The sequence below is a fragment of the Rhipicephalus sanguineus genome, chromosome 6 (genome assembly GCF_013339695.2).
Source record: "Rhipicephalus sanguineus isolate Rsan-2018 chromosome 6, BIME_Rsan_1.4, whole genome shotgun sequence".
NCBI classification, from domain to species: Eukaryota; Metazoa; Arthropoda; class Arachnida; order Ixodida; family Ixodidae; genus Rhipicephalus; species Rhipicephalus sanguineus.
Window position 1 is genome coordinate 16505200 of NC_051181.1, and position 19246 is coordinate 16524445.

Sequence of the window (19246 nt, forward strand, 5' to 3'; positions counted from 1 at the left end):
TGAGGGTAATTTTGAAGGTCCGAGATGCGTTGGGGCAAGGGCCAAGTTCCGTCAGATGAAACTTCGTGGCCGAGGAAGAGGACGACGGAAGCACCTAGAGCGCTTTTTTAGGTATTGCCGAGTGGCCCGTGGTCATCGAGGTGTTGGAACAGCAGACGAAGGTGCCTGTGGTGCTCTTCAGCGTCGCGGGAAAATACCAGTATTTCGTCAAGGTAAACGAAGCATAAGTCGAGGCCGCGGACGACTTCGTCGATGAAGCGCTGAAAAGTTTGTCCAGCGTTCCTCAGGCCGAAGCCCTTGAAGGGAAGTTCGAACAAGCCAAAGGGAGTGATGATTGCCGTTTTCGGGACGTCATCCGGATGGACTGGTATCTGTGTGTAGGCCTTCACCAAGTCTAGCACGGAGAACACGTGGCAGCCATGAATGCGATGGGCGAAGTCCTGTAGGTGGTGGACGGGTACCTGTCCGGTATGGTGCGCGCGTTGAGGGCACGGTAGTCCGCACAGGGCCGCCAGCCTTCGGTCTTCTTCGGAACAAGGTGGAGTGGCGAGGTCCATGGACTGTCAGAGCGGCGGGCGATTCCTTCGCGGAGCGTGGCCTCTAACTCTGCTTTGGCTATGCGCATGCGGTCTGGGGCAAGGCGACGGGCGCGGCAGAAAACAAGGGGGCCTGAAGTGGTCCGGATGTAGTGCACGGTGGTGTGCTGCACTTTGCGTGGCGGTCCGCTGGGGCGCGTCAATCCGGGAAATTCGGCGAGGATGGCGTGGTACGGTGAATGATTGTCAACACTGAGTACCTTGATGCTTGGCTGATGGGCGGTCGTTCGCTGGCCTGGTGTGGAATGTCCCGTTGTCGCGTCGATGAGGAGGTCGTTGCGGCAGTCCGGAAGGAGGTTGTAGTCGGCCAGAAAGTCTGAGCCAATGATTGGCTCGGCGACGTCGGCAATGACAAAGTTCCAGTGAAGTTCACGGCGTAAGTTTCTGAGCTGAATGTGCAGGGTGGCGAAGGAGTGATCACTTCCGAGTCGAAAACATGACCTCTCGGTCCGCGACGATGGCCGGCGGGTGGTTAGCCCCCTGAGCTACCGCCAAACACATAACGGAGGCTGAACGCGCCTTTTATCTTTCACGCTTTCCTCTCACAGTGCCCTTGAATGGATGTATGGATAGATGGATGGATGTATGTATTGGCCGCGAGGAATTACGGAGTCGCCCTCTAGCGGACGCGCCTCGATTGCGTGCTAGGTAGGATACCGCCGGCGCGCTCCCCATATGTTTTGCTGTCGGCGCTCTACAAAAACACCTCGCGGAAGCCCTCCACGGCATTTCTGTAAGTACTTTTGAAAGGAACTGTGTTCTATACTGTTAAAATAATCATTTTCGACGAACTGAAAGCACAAGACAGTCTACAGTCGCTGTCTCTTTGCGGAAAACCGAGCACCCGCTTCACGCGGTCACCGCGTTGCAGACCCCTGAACCGGCTTCTTGCGTGAAAGGTAGTCACTCGCTGAGTGCAAACTATGCGAAATATTTCGTTAGAGTAGACTGCCTGTATAACCAAACGGAGCATAACAGAAAGAAGCCTCAAGGCAGCGATCGCGCGGGTTCGCGACGACTGACGGTGCCTGTGCATGTATGAGCGTCTGCATGTATGTTCGTACTGATGATTTCGCTTTTCCTACGAGCGCGCTTTGGCACTGCGCTGTGAACTTTAGGCCGCAAAATATGAGAATTTGTGAGTACACAAACAACTACTGTTGCGCGGACGCTATCAGAACAGTTCAAAAACAATTTCGTTACAACTGCGACTTCGGTGCGCATGGCTACTTTGTGATGTGCCGTCCCGACGATTCAGTGTTTTTTTTTCGGTCTAAATTCGGGTACGTTTCAATGTCATTTGACAAGTTGTCTCGCACTGCGTATTGATCGGTCTTCTCAGCGAGCAAATGCCGCTGCTTCTGTTTCTTTATTCAGTGCATTCGTTTCGTTTGGTGCTCACACAACACGTGAGCAAATGCGACGTCTTTTTTTTTTAATGCTCCTTAATTATCGTTCCCTTTGCATTCCAGTGAACATGGCGCTCTCTGTCATCAACAAATTCATAGACCAAAGCTTCACCACTTCGAGATTGCTGGTGGAAGGAGAACCAGTCTACGAGACCGAGCATGTATAGCACGCAACACTAAGGAAAAGAAAGAAAATACAGTAGCGTTTGCCGGAATTGTTCTGCAAACGTCGGCTGTGAACTAGGACCCACATGAACTTGAAAGAGCGGTGAATAAAATAGAAGTTATTGCAGCAACCAGCAGCCGCAAAACAGGATGGTAATTATTTGGCGAGTACCCCAGCAACTTTGGCAGCAGTGTCGTGTCTAACGCCAACAGGGTGGCATCTTTCCCACGTAAATAAATGAGGCTCCAAGAAAATACATGGGGTTGGAGAGACCCAGCGTGAGTTTGAGAGTGGCACAAATAAATTTGGGCTTTTTAGCACATTGTGTTTGCGTCAGGGGAACGCAAGCTCGACTGAAAAATTGTTATTGTCAACATAAATGCAGCACACAGCCGCAGCGTTTGACTCTCTCGCTAGTCCACCAGCAAACGTCGCGTAGCTGATGAAGGCGAAAGCCTTAGATGCCTCTTCAAACGGGAAAGTTGACCGTCGGCGGCGTCAAGACGAGTGACGCAAAAAATAATAGTCACGTGATGCCGTCACCATATGACGTCATCATGACGTCACATATCTAAATTTGTAACTTCATTATGACATCACCATGACGTGACATAACGTGATGTCACATTATGACATTCACACGACATGGTCCCTTTGCATTGCCTCAGTGATCGGTGGGCCGATCACGGAGGCAATGCATAATTTATGTAGCTTATGAAGCAATGCAAAACTTGTGTAGCTTACAGGGGCGTAGCCAGAAATTTTTTTCGGGGGGGGGTTCAACCATACATTATGTATGTTCGTGCGTGCGTTTGTATGTGTGCATGTATATATATGCAAGCAAAATTGAAAAATTTCGGGGGGGGGGGTTTGAACCCCCCAACCCCCCCCCCCCCTTGGCTACGCCCCTGGTAGCTTATGAAGGCAAAAGCCCTAGATGTCTAGTCAAATGGGAAGATTACCCGTCGGCGTCCCCGCGTCGGCGGCGTCAACACGAGTGATGCAAAAAATAATCGTCACGTGATGATGTCACCATATGACGTCATCATGACGTCACAGATCGCCAAAATATGTAGCGTCATTGTGACGTCACATGATGACGTATTCACACGTCTTGGTCGCTTTGCATTGCCTCTGTGATCGGTCGCGGAGGCCGTGCAAAACCGCGGTAGATGCAGAACGCTTTTGGAGGGGGGCGCGGGAGAATCAGTACATCGACTGACAAGAAGAAGATGGCTTTCGCCTTCTAGTCATCTTTAACGAATGCATAAGGGACCCTGTGCGTTTTTTAATTCAACGTATCTAAACAATGACTTGCGCACCTGCAGCCGATTTCGTGGACGCTGAGCACGGGGCCGACGATCAAGAGGTCGCACGGGAGGGTTCTGAGATGGCATCGCACGTGGTAAAAGGTAGCGCTTTTACCATCCTGTGGCAGATAAGCATCATTAGCCGGCGGGAAGCGTGCGCGAGCCATCCTCTCAGTGCGCGCTGTCTGCTACTCACCGAACATCGCAGGCCCGACGCAGTAACGAAAGTCTTCGTCGCGGAAGTGCTTGTTGCACACAAGACTCGTATCCGATGGCTACTTGCCGGTTCTTAGCTTTACAACCCATGCTTCACGCAGTTTCTTGTCCCGCGGTTACCGGTGCAGACTGACACTGGGCTCCTTTGCGTAAGCGCGGCACTGCGGCACCGAGCGGTAAAGCCCCATGTTCGTCGCCTTCGGAGGCAGCCACTCTATACAATGGTTTCAATTGAGTAGAAAATGAGAGAAAACTTCCGAATTTGAACAGACCGCAGCGCATGTGGGACTTGAAACTCGTTTTCAAAGCACGCGGCAGTGCTCCGCAAGCAGCCGACGCGGCCGCTGAGACCACGTGATCCTGCCAAGCACGTCACGCCGACGGTGGCGCCGGCGTTTCCACTGGTGGGCCTCGAGGCCAATAGATGGATGGATGGATGGATGGATGCTATGAGCGACCCCTTTATAACGGGGTGGTGACATGTGTGCCACCAGGCTCAGAAAAAACAAAAAAAAAATAATAAAACCGCACCGTTGCTACAGCCGTCTCATTCGGTGTGTTTCCAATACACTGAGGACACCCCCTCGTGTTCTCCGAGGAGGCGCGGGGGGGGGGGGGGGGGGACGCGCCCACTCACTAATCCTTGATGTCGCGGTCACGTGATCCGCAATCCCTCAAGGCCCGCGCGGATTTCTCCCTCATGTGATTACCCCTTAAAGCATAACTGATCACGTAGCGCAAAGATTGACACAGGACAAGAGAGGGGGACGAAGACGAGCGCTTACTTCCAACAAGGTTTATTTCGAGGAGCGTACACATATATACTCTCGAAATCCGAAAAACGAACTCGTTCAAGAAGCTCACAATTTGCCATGCGCGAAAATCTTACATTCTCAGGAAAGACAATTCTTTTTGACAAAGCCCGAGAGAGGGAGTGCTGACGCAGTTCAGCCCTAATCTACAAATCCTCTCTGCCTGGATAATTTCTTTTGTCGTGTTATTTCTGTTTTTTCCCACGATAACGGTGTCGTGAAAAAGCGGTTTGCAGCCACACGTGCTGCAGTGCAATGCCAAAAAACCATCGCGACCATTCTTGACATTACAAGCATGTTCCCGGAGCCGGTCATTAATCACCAGCCCAGGAGCGCCAAACCTCTGCTTCCGTATCATTCCGCCCACACAAAACTCGTTAAAAGAGGTATTGTAAACTTGTGCTTTCGCAATGCATTAGAAAAGTCTCGTCCTCATCTAATGGCAGCCAGTTTTAAAGAGCAAGCAGAGGGACTTTCGAATGCCGGGTAGCCCTCTCACATACAGGTTTCAGTCGCGGAAAGTTTGGTCAAGAAGCTCGAACTCTCGAAACAAGCCCTCCCACATGTTGAGCCAGTAAGGCCTCAGAGGCTTGCTGTAGTCCCGTATCTACATGGAGTCTCCCACAACTTGACAAAGGTTGGGGAGCGCGCCAATGTGAGGCTGGTTTTTTCTGCCCCGAAAAAGCTGTCGTACTTGTGCACCAAGGATGTTTCAAATGCAAAACGAGGTTGCTCAAAAAAGCAAAAAATCCCGTTCGTCACGTGTACAGCAAATGCAATCTATCAGATACCTCTTTCATGCGGCAAGAAGTACATAGGACAAACTGGCCGCTGTATTAATGACCGGCTCCGGGAACACGCTGGTAATGTCAAGAATGGTCGCGATGGTTTTTTGGCATTGCACTGCAGCACGTGTGGCTGCAAACCGCTTTTACACGACACCGTTATCGTGGGAAAAAACAGAAATAACACGACAAAAGAAATTATCCAGGCAGAGAGGATTTGTAGATTAGGGCTGAACTGCGTCAGCACTCCCTCTCTCGGGCTTTGTCAAAAAGAATTGTCTTTCCTGAGAATGTAAGATTTTCGCGCATGGCAAATTGTGAGCTTCTTGAACGAGTTGTTTGTTTTTCGGATTTCGAGAGTATATATGTGTACGCTCCTCGAAATAAACCTTGTTGGAAGTAAGCGCTCGTCTTCGTCCCCCTCTCTTGTCCTGTGTCAAATTTTGCGCTACGTGATCAGTTATGCAATACCAACATGCCCAACTTCATACTCTTGACACCTTAAAGCGCACGTTGGACGTGGTTCATTCGCAAGCTGACTCGTGCGCCTGTACGTATGTGAGTGCGTGTGTGCGTGCGTGCGCGCTTACTATTTAGGCGATTGCCGGCAAGGAAACTTCGCTGGAGGCGTGTACATATGAATTCTTAGAACCAAAAGGGCGTTTTTCTCTTTCCGCAGGGCCCGGCCAGTGGCTCGTCTCCTGTGGCCCTTCTGCGCACACTGCTTCCAGGTATCTCGGAGTCCGAGTGTCGGCGGGCGCTAGCACTGGCCCGGGGCAACCCGCATGTGGCACTTCAGCAGATGCAGCTGGCGAGGCTTCAGTCTCTGGGCATCGCGGGCAGGGGCGAGTGCGAGGCAGCCCTGCGCGCGTTTAACTGGGACGCCGACCAGGCAGCCTCGCACCTCCTCGACACCAGGGACAGAAACGCGTGAACAATTGTACGTGGTCTGCCGAATCTTCTGCGTTCGGTACGAAAGATCGAACGGCAACAACGGCTTATGATATAAATGTCGCCGTAGCGCTGAACGAAAGAAGGCCAACTTTAAGGGCTCCTTTTTCTTTGGTATATTGATAAGAACTAACAGATAATAATGGCAAGGAAAATATGGGGGATGATATTTGTAGTAATTATGACATAAATGTAAACAAAGTCAAGTGGACGAAAAGAGGCCGCCGGCAGGGGCCGAACCTACAAAATTCGATTAACACGTCCGATGCTCTACGAATTGAGCTACGGCAGCGGTCATCCCCCCGTCCACCTCATTGGGTGCATGTAAAGCTGGGAGTGTTAGCGCGGATCGTAGCCATAGCGGCCAGTGTGGAACTCTTTTATTGCGATAGCAAATATATGGACAGTCTCGGCTGGTTTTTGCCGCCACCGTCATGCACCGTATATTTATAAGTATCTATATATATAAATGTCCCAAAGCAAAATAATTCACTAAAATGCTTCCGAAGCGCGGAATCGAACCAGCGACCCCTATCCGCGCAGCGCGTGGCGCTAACCACTACGCCACAAAGCGCAGATCCTTCAGGTAGCTAACGGCGAGCGTTATATACACACCCTTCACCGCTGGCAGGACTCAGAGACGGCAGGCGCTTATAAGCGTTTCTTCATTACCAGCTAGATGGCGCCAGGAGCAACGGGCACATTTAAAAGTTGTCGGCCAGCTCGCTCGTTTCTTCTACTATTTGCGCAGGGAGAACCTTGCCCTTCCGCTGTCTGCTCGCGCGGTAGTTGCTGACGGGGGGTAGATGTTTTTGCAGCGTAGCAGCGCGTTCATCACGGGCCGCTTTTCTTGCCGCTTTCTGCACATCGCGTTGGGGGAACGGGGGCACCCGTTGGAAATCGTTCGTCGCAATGTTTGTCGTCGTAAAGCTGCTTCTCGATCCTTGGGAAACTGTTAATCGTTGCAAGCTGACGGGCGTGGTCAGCGCGGGCAATAGCGTCACGTGCTTGTTCCATGGTTGATTCTGCAGCTGTCGGAAGGAAGGTATCCAATGAGGATCTGGGGAATGGGGTGTCCAAAGAAAAGGTGAAGCGGTGGGTATCCAGCAGTGTCGTGCCGGGAGGAGTTGTACGCGAACGTCACGTATGACAGTGCAAGGTCCCAGTCACGACTGTCGGCCGTCATATTTCAAAAGCATGTCCGTCAAGGTCTGGTTTAAGCGCTCTGTAAGCCCGTTTGGGGGTATTACGAAGTGGTGAGCTTATGCTGGGTCAAGCAGGAACGCAGGATATTGTCAATCACTTGAGAAAGGAAGGAAGGCCTCGGTCTGTCAGCAATTGCTGTGGGGTACTGTGCACTAAAATATTATCCCGAAGTAAAAAATAATCGACGTCTATAGCGCAGCTGGTTGGCAGGACTCGTGTGATTGCGTAGCGGGTCGCGTAATCGGTAGCAACGGCAACCCACTTGTTTCCTGAAGCGGATGTTGGAAAGGAACCGAGAAGGTCGAAACAGACTCGAAAGAAGGGCTGCGATGGGATGTCAATAGGCTGATGATACCCGGCAGGAAGTTCTGGCGGCTTCTTGCGGCGCTGACAACTTCGCAGGCGTTGACATAACGCCGCACAGAGCGTGCAAGGCCAGTCCAGTAGAAGCGGCAGCGCACACGGTCATATGTGCGAGAAATGCCAAGGTGACCAGCGGTTGAGGCGTCATGAAGCTCGCGGAGGGCTGTGGAGCGCAGATGCTTTGGTACGACCACCAGTAGATCGGGACCGGCGTGTGACGAATTACGCTGATATAAGGTGTTATCTTTCAAGGCAAACATGCGTGTGGGGAGGATTTCATCCGTTGTATTATTCGACTTTTATGCGGATCCCGACGCTGCTCGCCGTCGTGGCGAAACAAGTGGGAGAGGAAAAATATGCAATCGATGGATTCAGTGCTCGTAGAGTCCCAGTCGGCCACAGGGTAGCGTGATAGCAATCAACATCTTTGTATAGTCTACCAGTACTGTACACTACCGTGTAGGTATACTCTTGCAAGCGGAGTGCCCAGAAAGCGAGACGACCTGTGGGATCTTTCAAAGAGGCGAGCAAACAAAGGGCATTGTGGTCGGTGATTACTGTAAACGGTCATATGGTAGAATTACCGCAAATACCACGTCGAGTCCGTCTCCGACCATGTCCGCCTCCCGTCTTCTCTCGTCGTGGTATTTGCGCTAATTCTTCCATAAGAATGAACGAACTCGCCCAACAAGTCACTCTACTGTAAACGGTCAGCCGTATAAAAGCGAAATTTCGCAACTGCCCACACCAGAGCGAGGCGTTCGCGCTCCGTGATTGAATAATTCGCTCCGAGGTGGACAGCAGCCTGCTGGCATAGGCTATTACGCCATTACGTCCACGTTGTCGCTGGCCCTACACAGCGCCTATTCCGTAACCACTGGCGTCAGTGCAGACTTCGGTTGGCGCTGAAGGGTGGGCCAGAACAAGGGAAGATGTGAGCAGTGCGACGAGCTTGGAGAAAGCTCTTGCTTGCGAGGGACCCTAGTTAAAGGTCACGTCTTGTTTTAGAAGGTAAGTGAGAGGTTTAGCAATTTCGGCAAAGTCTTTGACAAACCGGCGGAAGTGCCCCACAAAGCTGCGAACATCTTTGGCGGTTGTCGGCACAGGGAAGTCCTTCACGGCTGAAATTTTTTCCGGACCAGGCTGTACGCCGGAAGCATGCCCAAAAATCGTAATGCGGCGGCGGCCGAACTGGCACTTGGACAAATTCAGCAGAAGTGCGGCGAGACGGAACACTTCAAGAATGGCTGAGTCTCTCCAGGTGAGTTTCAAACCTGGGCGAACGCACAATTACGTCGTCTAAATAACATAGACACGTAGACCACTTGAATCCGTGAAGCAGGGAGTCCATCGTTCGTTCGAATGTGGCTGGGCCATTACTTATGCCGAAGGGCATGACCTTGAGCTGGTAGAGGCCATCAGGTGTTACAGCGGCCGTCTTCTATCGGTCCACGGGGTCCACAGCGGTCTGCCAATATCCGTAACGAAGGTCAATGGAAGAGAAGTATGCGGCACATGCAGACAATCAATGGCGTCACCGATTCGCGGTAGTCTTTCCTTGGGCTGTTGTTGAGGTGGTGATAGTCCACACAAAATCGCCGTGATCCGTCCTTCTTTTTAACTAAGACTACCGAAGACGCCCAGGGACTGGAGGACGGCTCTATAATGTCATTCGCTAGCATCTTGTTTACTTCCTGTCGGATGACGCTCCGTTCAGACGCAGACGCTCTCTAGGAGTGGCGGTGAACAGGCTTGGCATCATGTAGGCGCCTTTAGGTACGCCGGCAGAATTCTCTGTTTTATATTAAAGAGCCTTCTCTCTCTCTCTCTCACCTGTGTGTATGCGATGCTGGACAACGGACGCCTGCCCTAAAGGTCGGTCACCGAAACCAAAAACGTCCTGGCAGGACCCGAGAAAGCGCTGGAGGGCTTCAACGTGTTCAGGCGGAAGGTGAGAGGCGATCATGTTTAAAATTTGACGGATGCCACAATTTGTTATCGGTGGTGGGTGCTGCGTAGGAACGGCATCGAGGGGGAAAGCTTCGGCCTGTGAATCTAGCGGCGAACGAAGGTGGGCTACGGAAATACCTTACGAGCACTTGATTTGTGAAACCGAAATTTAAAACTGGTAGCCAGGTTCTATTACCCGCGATACTGAAAACCGTATAGGGAACAGCAACACATTGCGTGAGCAGCAAGTCGGTAAGAGGCGCAGCGTAGTAGTCGCCGTCTGGCACAGCTGATGAGCATAACATAGCGACTACGTCACAGTTTTCGGGGTAGATGAATTAAGTCGCTTCAGTGTAATCGGCACGAAGGTTAGTACAGGGGGTCACCGAATTATGGCAGTTCATGACGGAGCACACCGACGGAGCAATCAACAAGCGCAGTATTGGCAGCCAGAAAATCCAGTACAAGTATGACGCCGTGGGGGCATATGGCAAGAATAGTAAAAATTCGAGGAGGGACGAAGCATGTAGGAAAGGGTGTTTCAGCTCCGCTAACGTGAAACCTGTAGAGGGGCGAAGCATACAGTGTGCGCCGGTGTTTCTCACAAGAAAATCACTCCTAATGGGCAATCAGAGAAAGAAAAGAGCTTAGACAAAGAGACCCGCAGTCCGCTTTTAGTTAACGTGCACGCTGCGAATCTTTATTGTTCAACTACGCACAAGAGAAACCTCCCACCGGCACTACATTGCAGGTCAAGATCCAGTGCCTATACATATGCGGTGGCCGGTGAACGGTTGTGCACCGCGAGCAGTTGGTTTTTTCAATCAAGAAACTCGCTAGCAGACGCTGGCTGCGTCGGCGTTGTCTCTCGCGGGCGTGGACGCGTTATCGTTCCTTGCGAGCTGGTAGCAGAGTTCATCGCAGAAAATGCGTTTGCGAAGTAAACGCGCGCCGTTCTCTCTCTTTTGCCACACGGTGAGCGCTGAGGCGGTGGCGCCCTCTCTTGCGCTCCTGCATATAGACGTCCCGACAGCAGACGATGCACGCCGACACGTCGAGGCCTTAAGTTGTTTCGCCCCTAAAAGGACGACCACCTGATGACTGGCAACGGTAAGTGGAGCTGTACACATTCCTACGACAGGAACTGTGCCGCCATCGCCGGCACAGTTCCTGTCGCCGATGAGAATCTTCATGCGACGACGAAAATCCGCACTCGTAACAGAAAAGTGAGTGCCTGTGTCGATCAGAACTTGAACAGGAGTGGCATCAACATGTACTTCAAGTGTGTTCCGGTGTATACGTAAGGGCAACATGATTTTTGGGTAAGGTGGACAGTGCAGCTTCACCTCCAGAAACTGCGCAGCCTAGTTTTCCGGGACATGTGGTGGTTAGATGACGGCGAGGACGAGTGGCGACGCGTGGGTGAACGAGGTGCACGGCTTTGAGGCGGCGACGATGCGAAGGTGCGGCCGTAGTCCCCAGCGGCGGTAAATGCTGAAGACTCAGTGCGGCTCGGATAACAGGGATTCATTGTGCGGAGGGGGCCGTTGTGAGCGGGATACGGGCTTGAAGGCGTAGAGGGCCACTGGCTGCGACAGCAACGAACAATGTGGCCTGCACGACCGCAGCGGAAGCGGATCGGCTTATCTGGTGTTCGCCATTCAGGCGGGTTCCTAGAATGAAGAGGCTACTGGTGGCGGCGCGTTGTCTCTACGGAGGCTATGGAGGCATCAGTATTGTTCAAGGCACATACAGTGGAAAACAGACCCAGGTTAGCGAATTCCTGGCGGACAACGGCCTGGATCAAGGAGACAGCAGGCGTCGTGTGTCGGACAACATCGGTTTATTGGCAGCCGGGCACACGGCCTCGAGTTCGCGTTGCCGAAAATGGGTGGCCGAAAAGGTCGCGGAGCTGTTCATTAAACATGTCCGAGCTTGCAACTTCGTGCTCGTGGTTCTCAAACCAGACGCGAGGGGTTTTGTCGAGGTAGAATATGACATTTGCCAGCGTAACGGTTGTATTCCAGCCATATTGCTTGCTGACGCGCTCTTACATACTGAGCCACTTGTCCATATCGACATTTTTCTCCCCACTAAAGGTACCGGGATTACGGGGTTGCGTTAAGGCGACGTACTGGGTTGTTGTTGCCGACGTAGTTGGTGAAGGCTCTTCACCCGGAGCCATGGTAGTAGACTTGTGGAGCACACATAAGGAAACGACTCGACACGTCCTTCTAGCACCGGAGCCTAAATCCAACTAACTTTCTCTTTATTTTCTGCGCCCCTCGCGCCAGTTTTCCTGCCGCGCCGCTCGAGGTCACGCCCGACCTCTTCTTCCCTCAGCATGCAATCCCGTCCATGTCGGTGGCGCTACGTAGCTCTTGCCTCTAGAGAGCGGCGTGGTCTGCGAGCGAAATCAGCACTGCCAGGAAACTCTGTGGATTGAAGTAGTGTCCGCACCGACGGGAACGGAGACAGGTGCAACTGGATTGAGCCATGCGACTGTGGGAGTCGTCTCACAGTAGGCTGGCTTCAGGCGCTCCAGTGCGATGGTGTCAGGTTTGCGGTAAACATCCACGACATATGTTGACTCGCGTTTCTCCAGTACCGGAAAGGGCCCGAGATAGCATGGGTGGAGAGCAGGCCGAATAGGTCCAAAGCGCACGAAAACGTGTGTTGCATTGGTCAGGTCGGATGTAATGTACGGTGTGCGTTCTGGAAGAGGACGTGTCGGACAGGGTTTAAGGTCCCGGAAAGGTCCCGTCAGACAGGATTTAAGGTCCCGAAGAGGTGCACGTATTCGTGAGTAGACAGAGCTGCTGAGGGTGGTTATGAGGAGACGAAGTCGCTGGGCAAACGCAGCGGAGTACCGTAGACGAGCTCCGCGCTCGAGCACCTTAAGTCCGATTTCAAGGAGCACCGGATACCCAGAAGAACCATTCCCAGACGTTAAACACATTGCGATGGCGTGCCATGGGTAATCAGTGCTGCCTTGAACTGTCGATGGAAGCGTCCCATGAGGCCATTGGTCTGGTAATGTTAGGCGGCCATGCGAAGACGATGCGTGCCAAGCAAGCGCAGGAGTTCGTCAGAGGGCAGGCTCGAATTGCTGTTAAGTATAAGACGGTGGCGCAAAAAGGGACAAGGACGAAACAGGAAGAAGAGACGTATACGTCTCTTCTTCCTGTTCCTCCTTGTCCCTTTTTGCGCCACCGTCTTATACTTAACTGTGCACACCAACTAGCCCCGCAACAAATTTTATCGAATTGCCGTTTTCTGTCAGTCACGATCTTCGTAGGGCATCCGAAGCGGGCAACCCATGTTATGACAAATGCTGCCGCGACCGTCGCAGCAGGGCTGTTTGGAAGCTGAGTCGCTTCTGGCCATCGAGTGTCGACAGCTGTGAGCAGGTAGCGAAATCCATCACACGGTGGTAGTGGTCCGACGATGTCAGTGTGAGCAATGTCGAAACGATGGTCACGCTGGAGAAACTGGCGTGTTGGGGGAACAAGGTATCTGTGGACTGTGGCACGTTGACAGGGTGTACATGCACGTACCAAGTCGCGTACATCTGCGTTCGTCCGGGGCCATACATAGCGCGATGAAACAAGGCGTTGCGTGGCACGAACTCCGTGGTGAGCGAGCTGGTGCAGCGTGTCGAAAAGCTGCTTGCGTAAAGTGCTTGGGACAAAGGGTCTGGATGTGCCTGTAGAAGTGTCACAGACGAGGTTGGCGCCATCAAGCAGGCTATTCTCCAATCACAGTGCTGTTTTAGATGAGCGCAGTTGCATGAGCTCGGGAGGTTGCGGGTGCATACTCTGCCCAAACGGCATGACGTTGAATTCGTACAAGCCGTCAGGCGTGACAAAGGTGATCTTCGGTCGAGCGTCATCAGCCATAGGTACCTGCCAATACCCTAAGCGCAGATCGAGAGATGAGAAGAATTCTGCTGCTTGCAGGCTGTCAATCGCGTCGTGTATTCGCGGTAGCGGATACACGTCCTTACGAGTGATCTTGTTGAGTCGTCGGTAGTCCACACAGAACTGCACAGAACCGTCCTTCTTCGCAACAAGAACGACAGGAGACGCCCAGGGGTTGTTAGAAGGTCGAATACCATCGCGTCGAAGCATGTCGTCGACTTGCTCGTTGATTACACGGCGTTCCGTGGGAGATACGCGATATGGACGTTGCTGCAGTGGCGGATGGACGCCAGTGTTGATGCGATGCGTAACGGTGGACGTGCGGCCGAGAGAAGATTGAGCGACATCGAAAGAAGAGCGAAGTTCTTCCAACAGGCCCTGAAGCTGGGAACGCTGGACCGGCGTAAGGTCGTCAGCAATGGGGGAACCAAATACATCAGCGGGTGATGAACCGGACGTGGAAACAGCATCGAGCGTACTGGAACTGTGGCAGTGCATTTCATCTGGTTCGTCCATAACTTGTGCGTCTTCGAGGGGGCTCCACGCTGCCGAGACATTCCCCTCGCACCAACGTGACACTGTACGGGGATTGATTGATAACAAAAATAGAGGTGCTGCCCTGAGTGAATTGCACGGTCCCGAAAGGCACCAGCAAGCCTTTTGTCGTGCAAACACGATCAGATGGCGAGAGGAGTGCAACGGTGTCGGAGAGACTGGCGCAGTAGACTGACACCGCCGTTGACGAGTTTGCAGGCACCTTGGTGTCGTCTTTGACAAGTACCTTGCCCGCAGCCGATGGACTGTCTGCCGGCGTCAAATCAGAGAATGGTGAGAGCTCTATTTCGGCTGGTGCGCAATGAATTACGGCGTCGTGGCGGGAGCAAAAATCTCATCCTAGGATAACGTCGTGAGAGCAGGCAGGAATTATGATCAATTCGACGGCGCACAGACCATCCTGAATAATGACGGGGGCTGTGCACACCGCTGTAGGATGAATACTTTGGGCGCTGGCTGTACAGAGGGAGAGCCCGGAAAGTGGCGTCGTCACTTTTCGGAGTAATCGGCTAAGTTTGGCGTCCATAACGAATACGGCGGCTCCAGTGTCGATAACGGCAGATGCGCGAACACCGTCCACAAACACGTCTATCACGTTCGATGGGCTTCGCTGAGGGCTATCGCAATTCGACAGCGTCGCAGCCCCTGCCTCGTGGACTGCGACGACTAGTTTTCCTGGTCGCGTGAGACCGGACGTGGCTGCATCCGCGACAGTGAGCGACGTCGTGGAGACGGTGAACAGTGGGTAGATGGTGCGGGGCGGGACGTCAGTGACATAGGCGGCGCTTGGTCATAATAAGGGCGGCTTGATGGGCAGGTGAGGGTTGATGCGACCCGAGGCGGCTGCACGCGATTGTAGTAGTGTGCGACGTGACCGGCGCAAAGCAGATGGGGCGGTTGTCGGAAGTGCGCCAGCGGTTCCCGGGTCCCATCCATGTCGCAGAACGGGATGGACGAGGCGGCTGCTGATAAGAGGCAGCAGTCGGGGCCTGGGGACGACGTTGACGTATGTAGGCGGCAAAGCCGCGTGAAAGGCCTGGGGTCCGACGACGGCTTCGGCGTAACCTCGCGGGCCAGCCACAGGAATCGCTGGGCGCGGCCTGGCTACAGCTTGCGCTTAGTGGCGCAGGCACTGCAGGCGGCTGGTGGTATTCAGGAATGACCTCCGCGATTTCTTGCTGAATCGCTCGACGGAGAGGAGGCAGAAGTGTAGTTGGCGGCTGCTCAACATGCTGCGGTTGAGCGAAAGCCAGTAGAGAGACCTGGCGGGCAATTTCCTCACGCACGAACGACTTGATTAAGGCAAGCAAGGTGGAGTGGTCGGAAATGGCCGACAAGCCCGCGAGATCAGCATCGCGTGATGGCGGTCGATGGGTCATCAAGCGCTGCCGGCGCAGCTCCTCGTAGCTTTGGCACAGCGTGATGACCTCTGCCACTGTGCGAGGGTTTTTGGCCAGCAGCATGGTGAAGGCATTGTCGTCGATGCCTTTCATAGCACTCTTTCAGACTCCGACATGCTCGCGTCGGCTTTCTTGCACAAGTCAAGGATGTCTGCAATGTAGCTCGTGAACGATTCATCTGCCTGCTGAGCTCGTTCACGTAAACGCTGTTCAGCTTGCTGCTTACGAACGGCAGGGCGGCCAAACACGTCTACGATGGCGGTCTTGAAATCGGACCACGTCGGGAAATCGGATGCATGGTTGTTGTACCACATGCCTGCTACACCCGCGAGGTAGAAAACAAAGTTGCTCAGCTTGCCTGCTTCGTCCCATTTATTGGGGACACTCACCCATTCGTAAATCGCGAGCCAGTCCTCCACGTCGGGGCCATCCGCGCCAGTGAAGACAAGAGGGTCGCGGATACAGGGGACACCGGGACAAGCGGTCGGAGCAGGAGGCGGTGTTTGCTGAGTGGCGTCTTGTGGTATGGTAGATGGCACGGTACGGAATCGAAGCTCCAGGGGCATCGAATGGAGACCGAAGTTGTGGTGACGGTGCAGCACTCTCCGCCAATTTGTAAAGGCGTTTATTGACGGCGGGATTGACGGCGACGATGCAAAACGACAGTCACGACGGAGCGCAGACTCGCACGAGCACGAGGGCGTGCTTTCCGAGAAGATGCGAAGAGGGTGACCCACTAGAAAGCGCTCAAGAAGACGACCCATTACAGCGTTCAGTGCTTTCCTACACAGGCAACAAAGGTGTTATAAATGCTCTTCGACAGATTTACAGGCCACCAACAAGTCGTCGACGTAGGCGATGACAAAGGGTAGACCACGCGTGACTGTGTCGATGAAACGTTGAAATGACTGAGCGGCATTCCTGAGACCGAACGGCATTCGCAAAAACTCGAAGAGTCCGAATCAGGGCTTAAAGTCAGGTGGGGGGCCGAGGGGCGCCCGGCCCCATCTCCATTTAAGGAGGGGCCCGGCCCTCCCTTCGGCAGGTCAGCTCTGGCTCTGCAGCACCGATTTGATAAGCGCTGGAGCTTTTTTTTACCAATAGCAATTTGTGCGGGAAAGTTATAACTCCCCAATTTTCCGAATAATGATTGATTCGCGATTATTCGGTTGACGTGGCGTCAGCGAAACACAAAAAAACACGTATTGTCGTAGAGCTGAATGCAGTTCCCCGAGACGCTGCACACCACAAGTTACCACCCTGTTCGAATAAACTTTTGGCACTGCATACTGTTTTACAAGGCACCTGAGCGTGGAGCTACCTCATCGTGAATCAGTGAAGGTTGACCTTGGTTCATATTTAGACTGGATGGGGCGCGCACATAGACAGGGACACAAGAAGGAAACCACGCGAACAACACAAACCGTGTTCGCGTGGTTTCCTTCTTCTGTCCCTGTCTGCGTGCGCGCCCCATCCAGTCTAAATATGAACCAATACCAACTAGCCCAATTAGCCGTGCGTTGACTTTGGTCTCGGTAGGTTAACAGTTAATTTTCATTCCTTTAGTTGTGCATTACGAGCCTGGCATAATGCCAAAGACATGCATTTTGCCAACTTTTCTGTGCAAGTAGGTGGGAAAGAAATATAGCGTTGTCGTACCTGGGGTTCTCAATGCAGTGAGTCAACTAATGTGTGTTCTGCGTTGCAGCTATGGGGAACGTGCACTAAGCTGGTGGCGCCGCTATGCGGGAGTGAACGAAACGAATTGGCGTGCTACGTGCAGCAGCCGCTCCACGCGCCGAGCCGTGTCACGCCGTTGGAGGAGTTTTGCAATGTCGCGCATGAATTGCTGCGTCGTCAACTGCGCTAATAGATATAAGAAATGCCCTCCTGGAACAAAGTTCTTCCGTTTTCCGGGGCGAGAAAGCCTCCTAGACCAGCGGGAACGGTGGATTCGCAGCGTACGGCGTGTGAAGTAAGTGATCCTGTGCATGGTCATGAAGTACACGTTGTAGCTAGTTCGCTGTGAATTTACGCTCCACACAAGCGAACCGGTATTTTTACAGTGTGCAAACGGAACCGAGTGGCAGCCGGCAAAGTGGTCTCGGGTCTGCAGTGTACATTTTGTTGGCCGAAAGTCATCGACGGATCCAGCTTCTCCTTCGTACGCTCCTGCTGTTTTTCCGCCGACGTACCGCAAAAGTGCGGCGATAGCTGAAGTTTTGCTGACTCTTCACTGTTGACAAAAGCTACAACTGCTGCTGCATGCTTGCAGTGGCCTTCAACACCACCCCTACAGTTGCAGTGAGGTCTAATGACCAGCCTATAGTTGCATCAAGCTGGAAAAGAGAATACTAAAGTTACACCTGGCCTCTGGGCGGTGCAATTGAAAAAGCGTGTTTTTGGTGTTGATAGTCTAAAGTAATTAATGCTGAAAAGTACACATGCATATTACAGAGAGCGTGCACTTAAAGTTACGTACATCAGCCAACAGTTATCTCGCAGTTCACGGCGATGACCATATTGTCAAATTACTGGACGCCGTCGCTTAGCTGTACGTGCGTTATTGCTACGCGGACCTCAGTTCAGACAATTTCATAGGCACATAAAGGCGAGCATCATTCAATCATGCTCATTTGCAGGTAAAAAATGTTATTCGTACGCCCTACGTATAAGCAGACAGCGCAGTTTATAAACGGGAACAGTAAGAAACAAGAGCCGGATGCGTGGCACAATGCATCGGGGACCGCGCGAATTTTAAGTTTTATTACACCTGTATTACATTTGCCCCTTGACAGCGCTGCGCATGCAAGCGGTGCCGCGCCACGCTGTTTTTAGGGGCGGAGCTCCTCTTAGTCTAACCTGGTCACGTCTCCGTTGTCCGGCGTAACCACCTTTGCGAACTGCTCACTAGTTCGTCTTTGCAAACATCCCACTACGATCCATCACCGATCCATTACTTCACCGACCATAAAGCCGTTATAATGAAGGGGGATCGGAAGCCACCTTTGCAAACTGCCCACTACTTCGTATTTGCAAACATCCCACTACGACCCATCACCGATCCATCAGTTCACCGACCATAAAGCCGTTATAATGAAGGGGGAACGGAAGCCACGTCTAGCTACCACTTACGATTAATAAAATTTCTTGTATAAATATATACAGTGTTTGTCACGTCTTTGATGATGTACTGGGCTATCGCTTTGATTACTGCTGGGCGAAACCACTGAAGATTTCATGGTGTAACCATGATTGCTTCAGGAGCTTCGCCCAAGCTCTTCATCATTCACCCGTGGATATGCTGTGATTTTTTATACTACGTGACGGCTAAGATATCGCTTACAAAGATGACACGTAACAGATGTACCCAAGCACTCATGCAGCCCGAGCAACGTCCACAAACGGAACTGCAGTATAGAAAGCTTCGCACAATTGTTACGGCATCACTAAATGCAACACGGGAGGCGATCGTACGTACTACTTGCGCCGATCGCACTCGGTTGCCCTCAAGACAACATCTCGCTACAGCACATGTTTGACGTTAATGTCATCGTTTCCTCAGTAATAAGCAAGTAAAATGATGAAAAAGCGTGCGCACAAACCT

The 19246-nt window shown here is 52.6% G+C and overlaps 1 protein-coding gene across 1 annotated transcript in view; it reads left to right on the forward strand.

Annotated features, from left to right (window-relative positions):
• Positions 1-10898, forward strand: part of LOC119395613 (activated CDC42 kinase 1) — a 223811-nt gene extending 212913 nt beyond the window's left edge. Inside the window, exon 4 of the mRNA XM_037662596.2 lies at positions 5974-10898. Within this exon, the coding sequence (XP_037518524.1) occupies positions 5974-6228 (255 nt within the window). The 3' untranslated portion in view covers positions 6229-10898. The remainder of the gene's footprint in view (positions 1-5973) is intronic.
• Positions 10899-19246: the final 8348 nt, after the last annotated feature.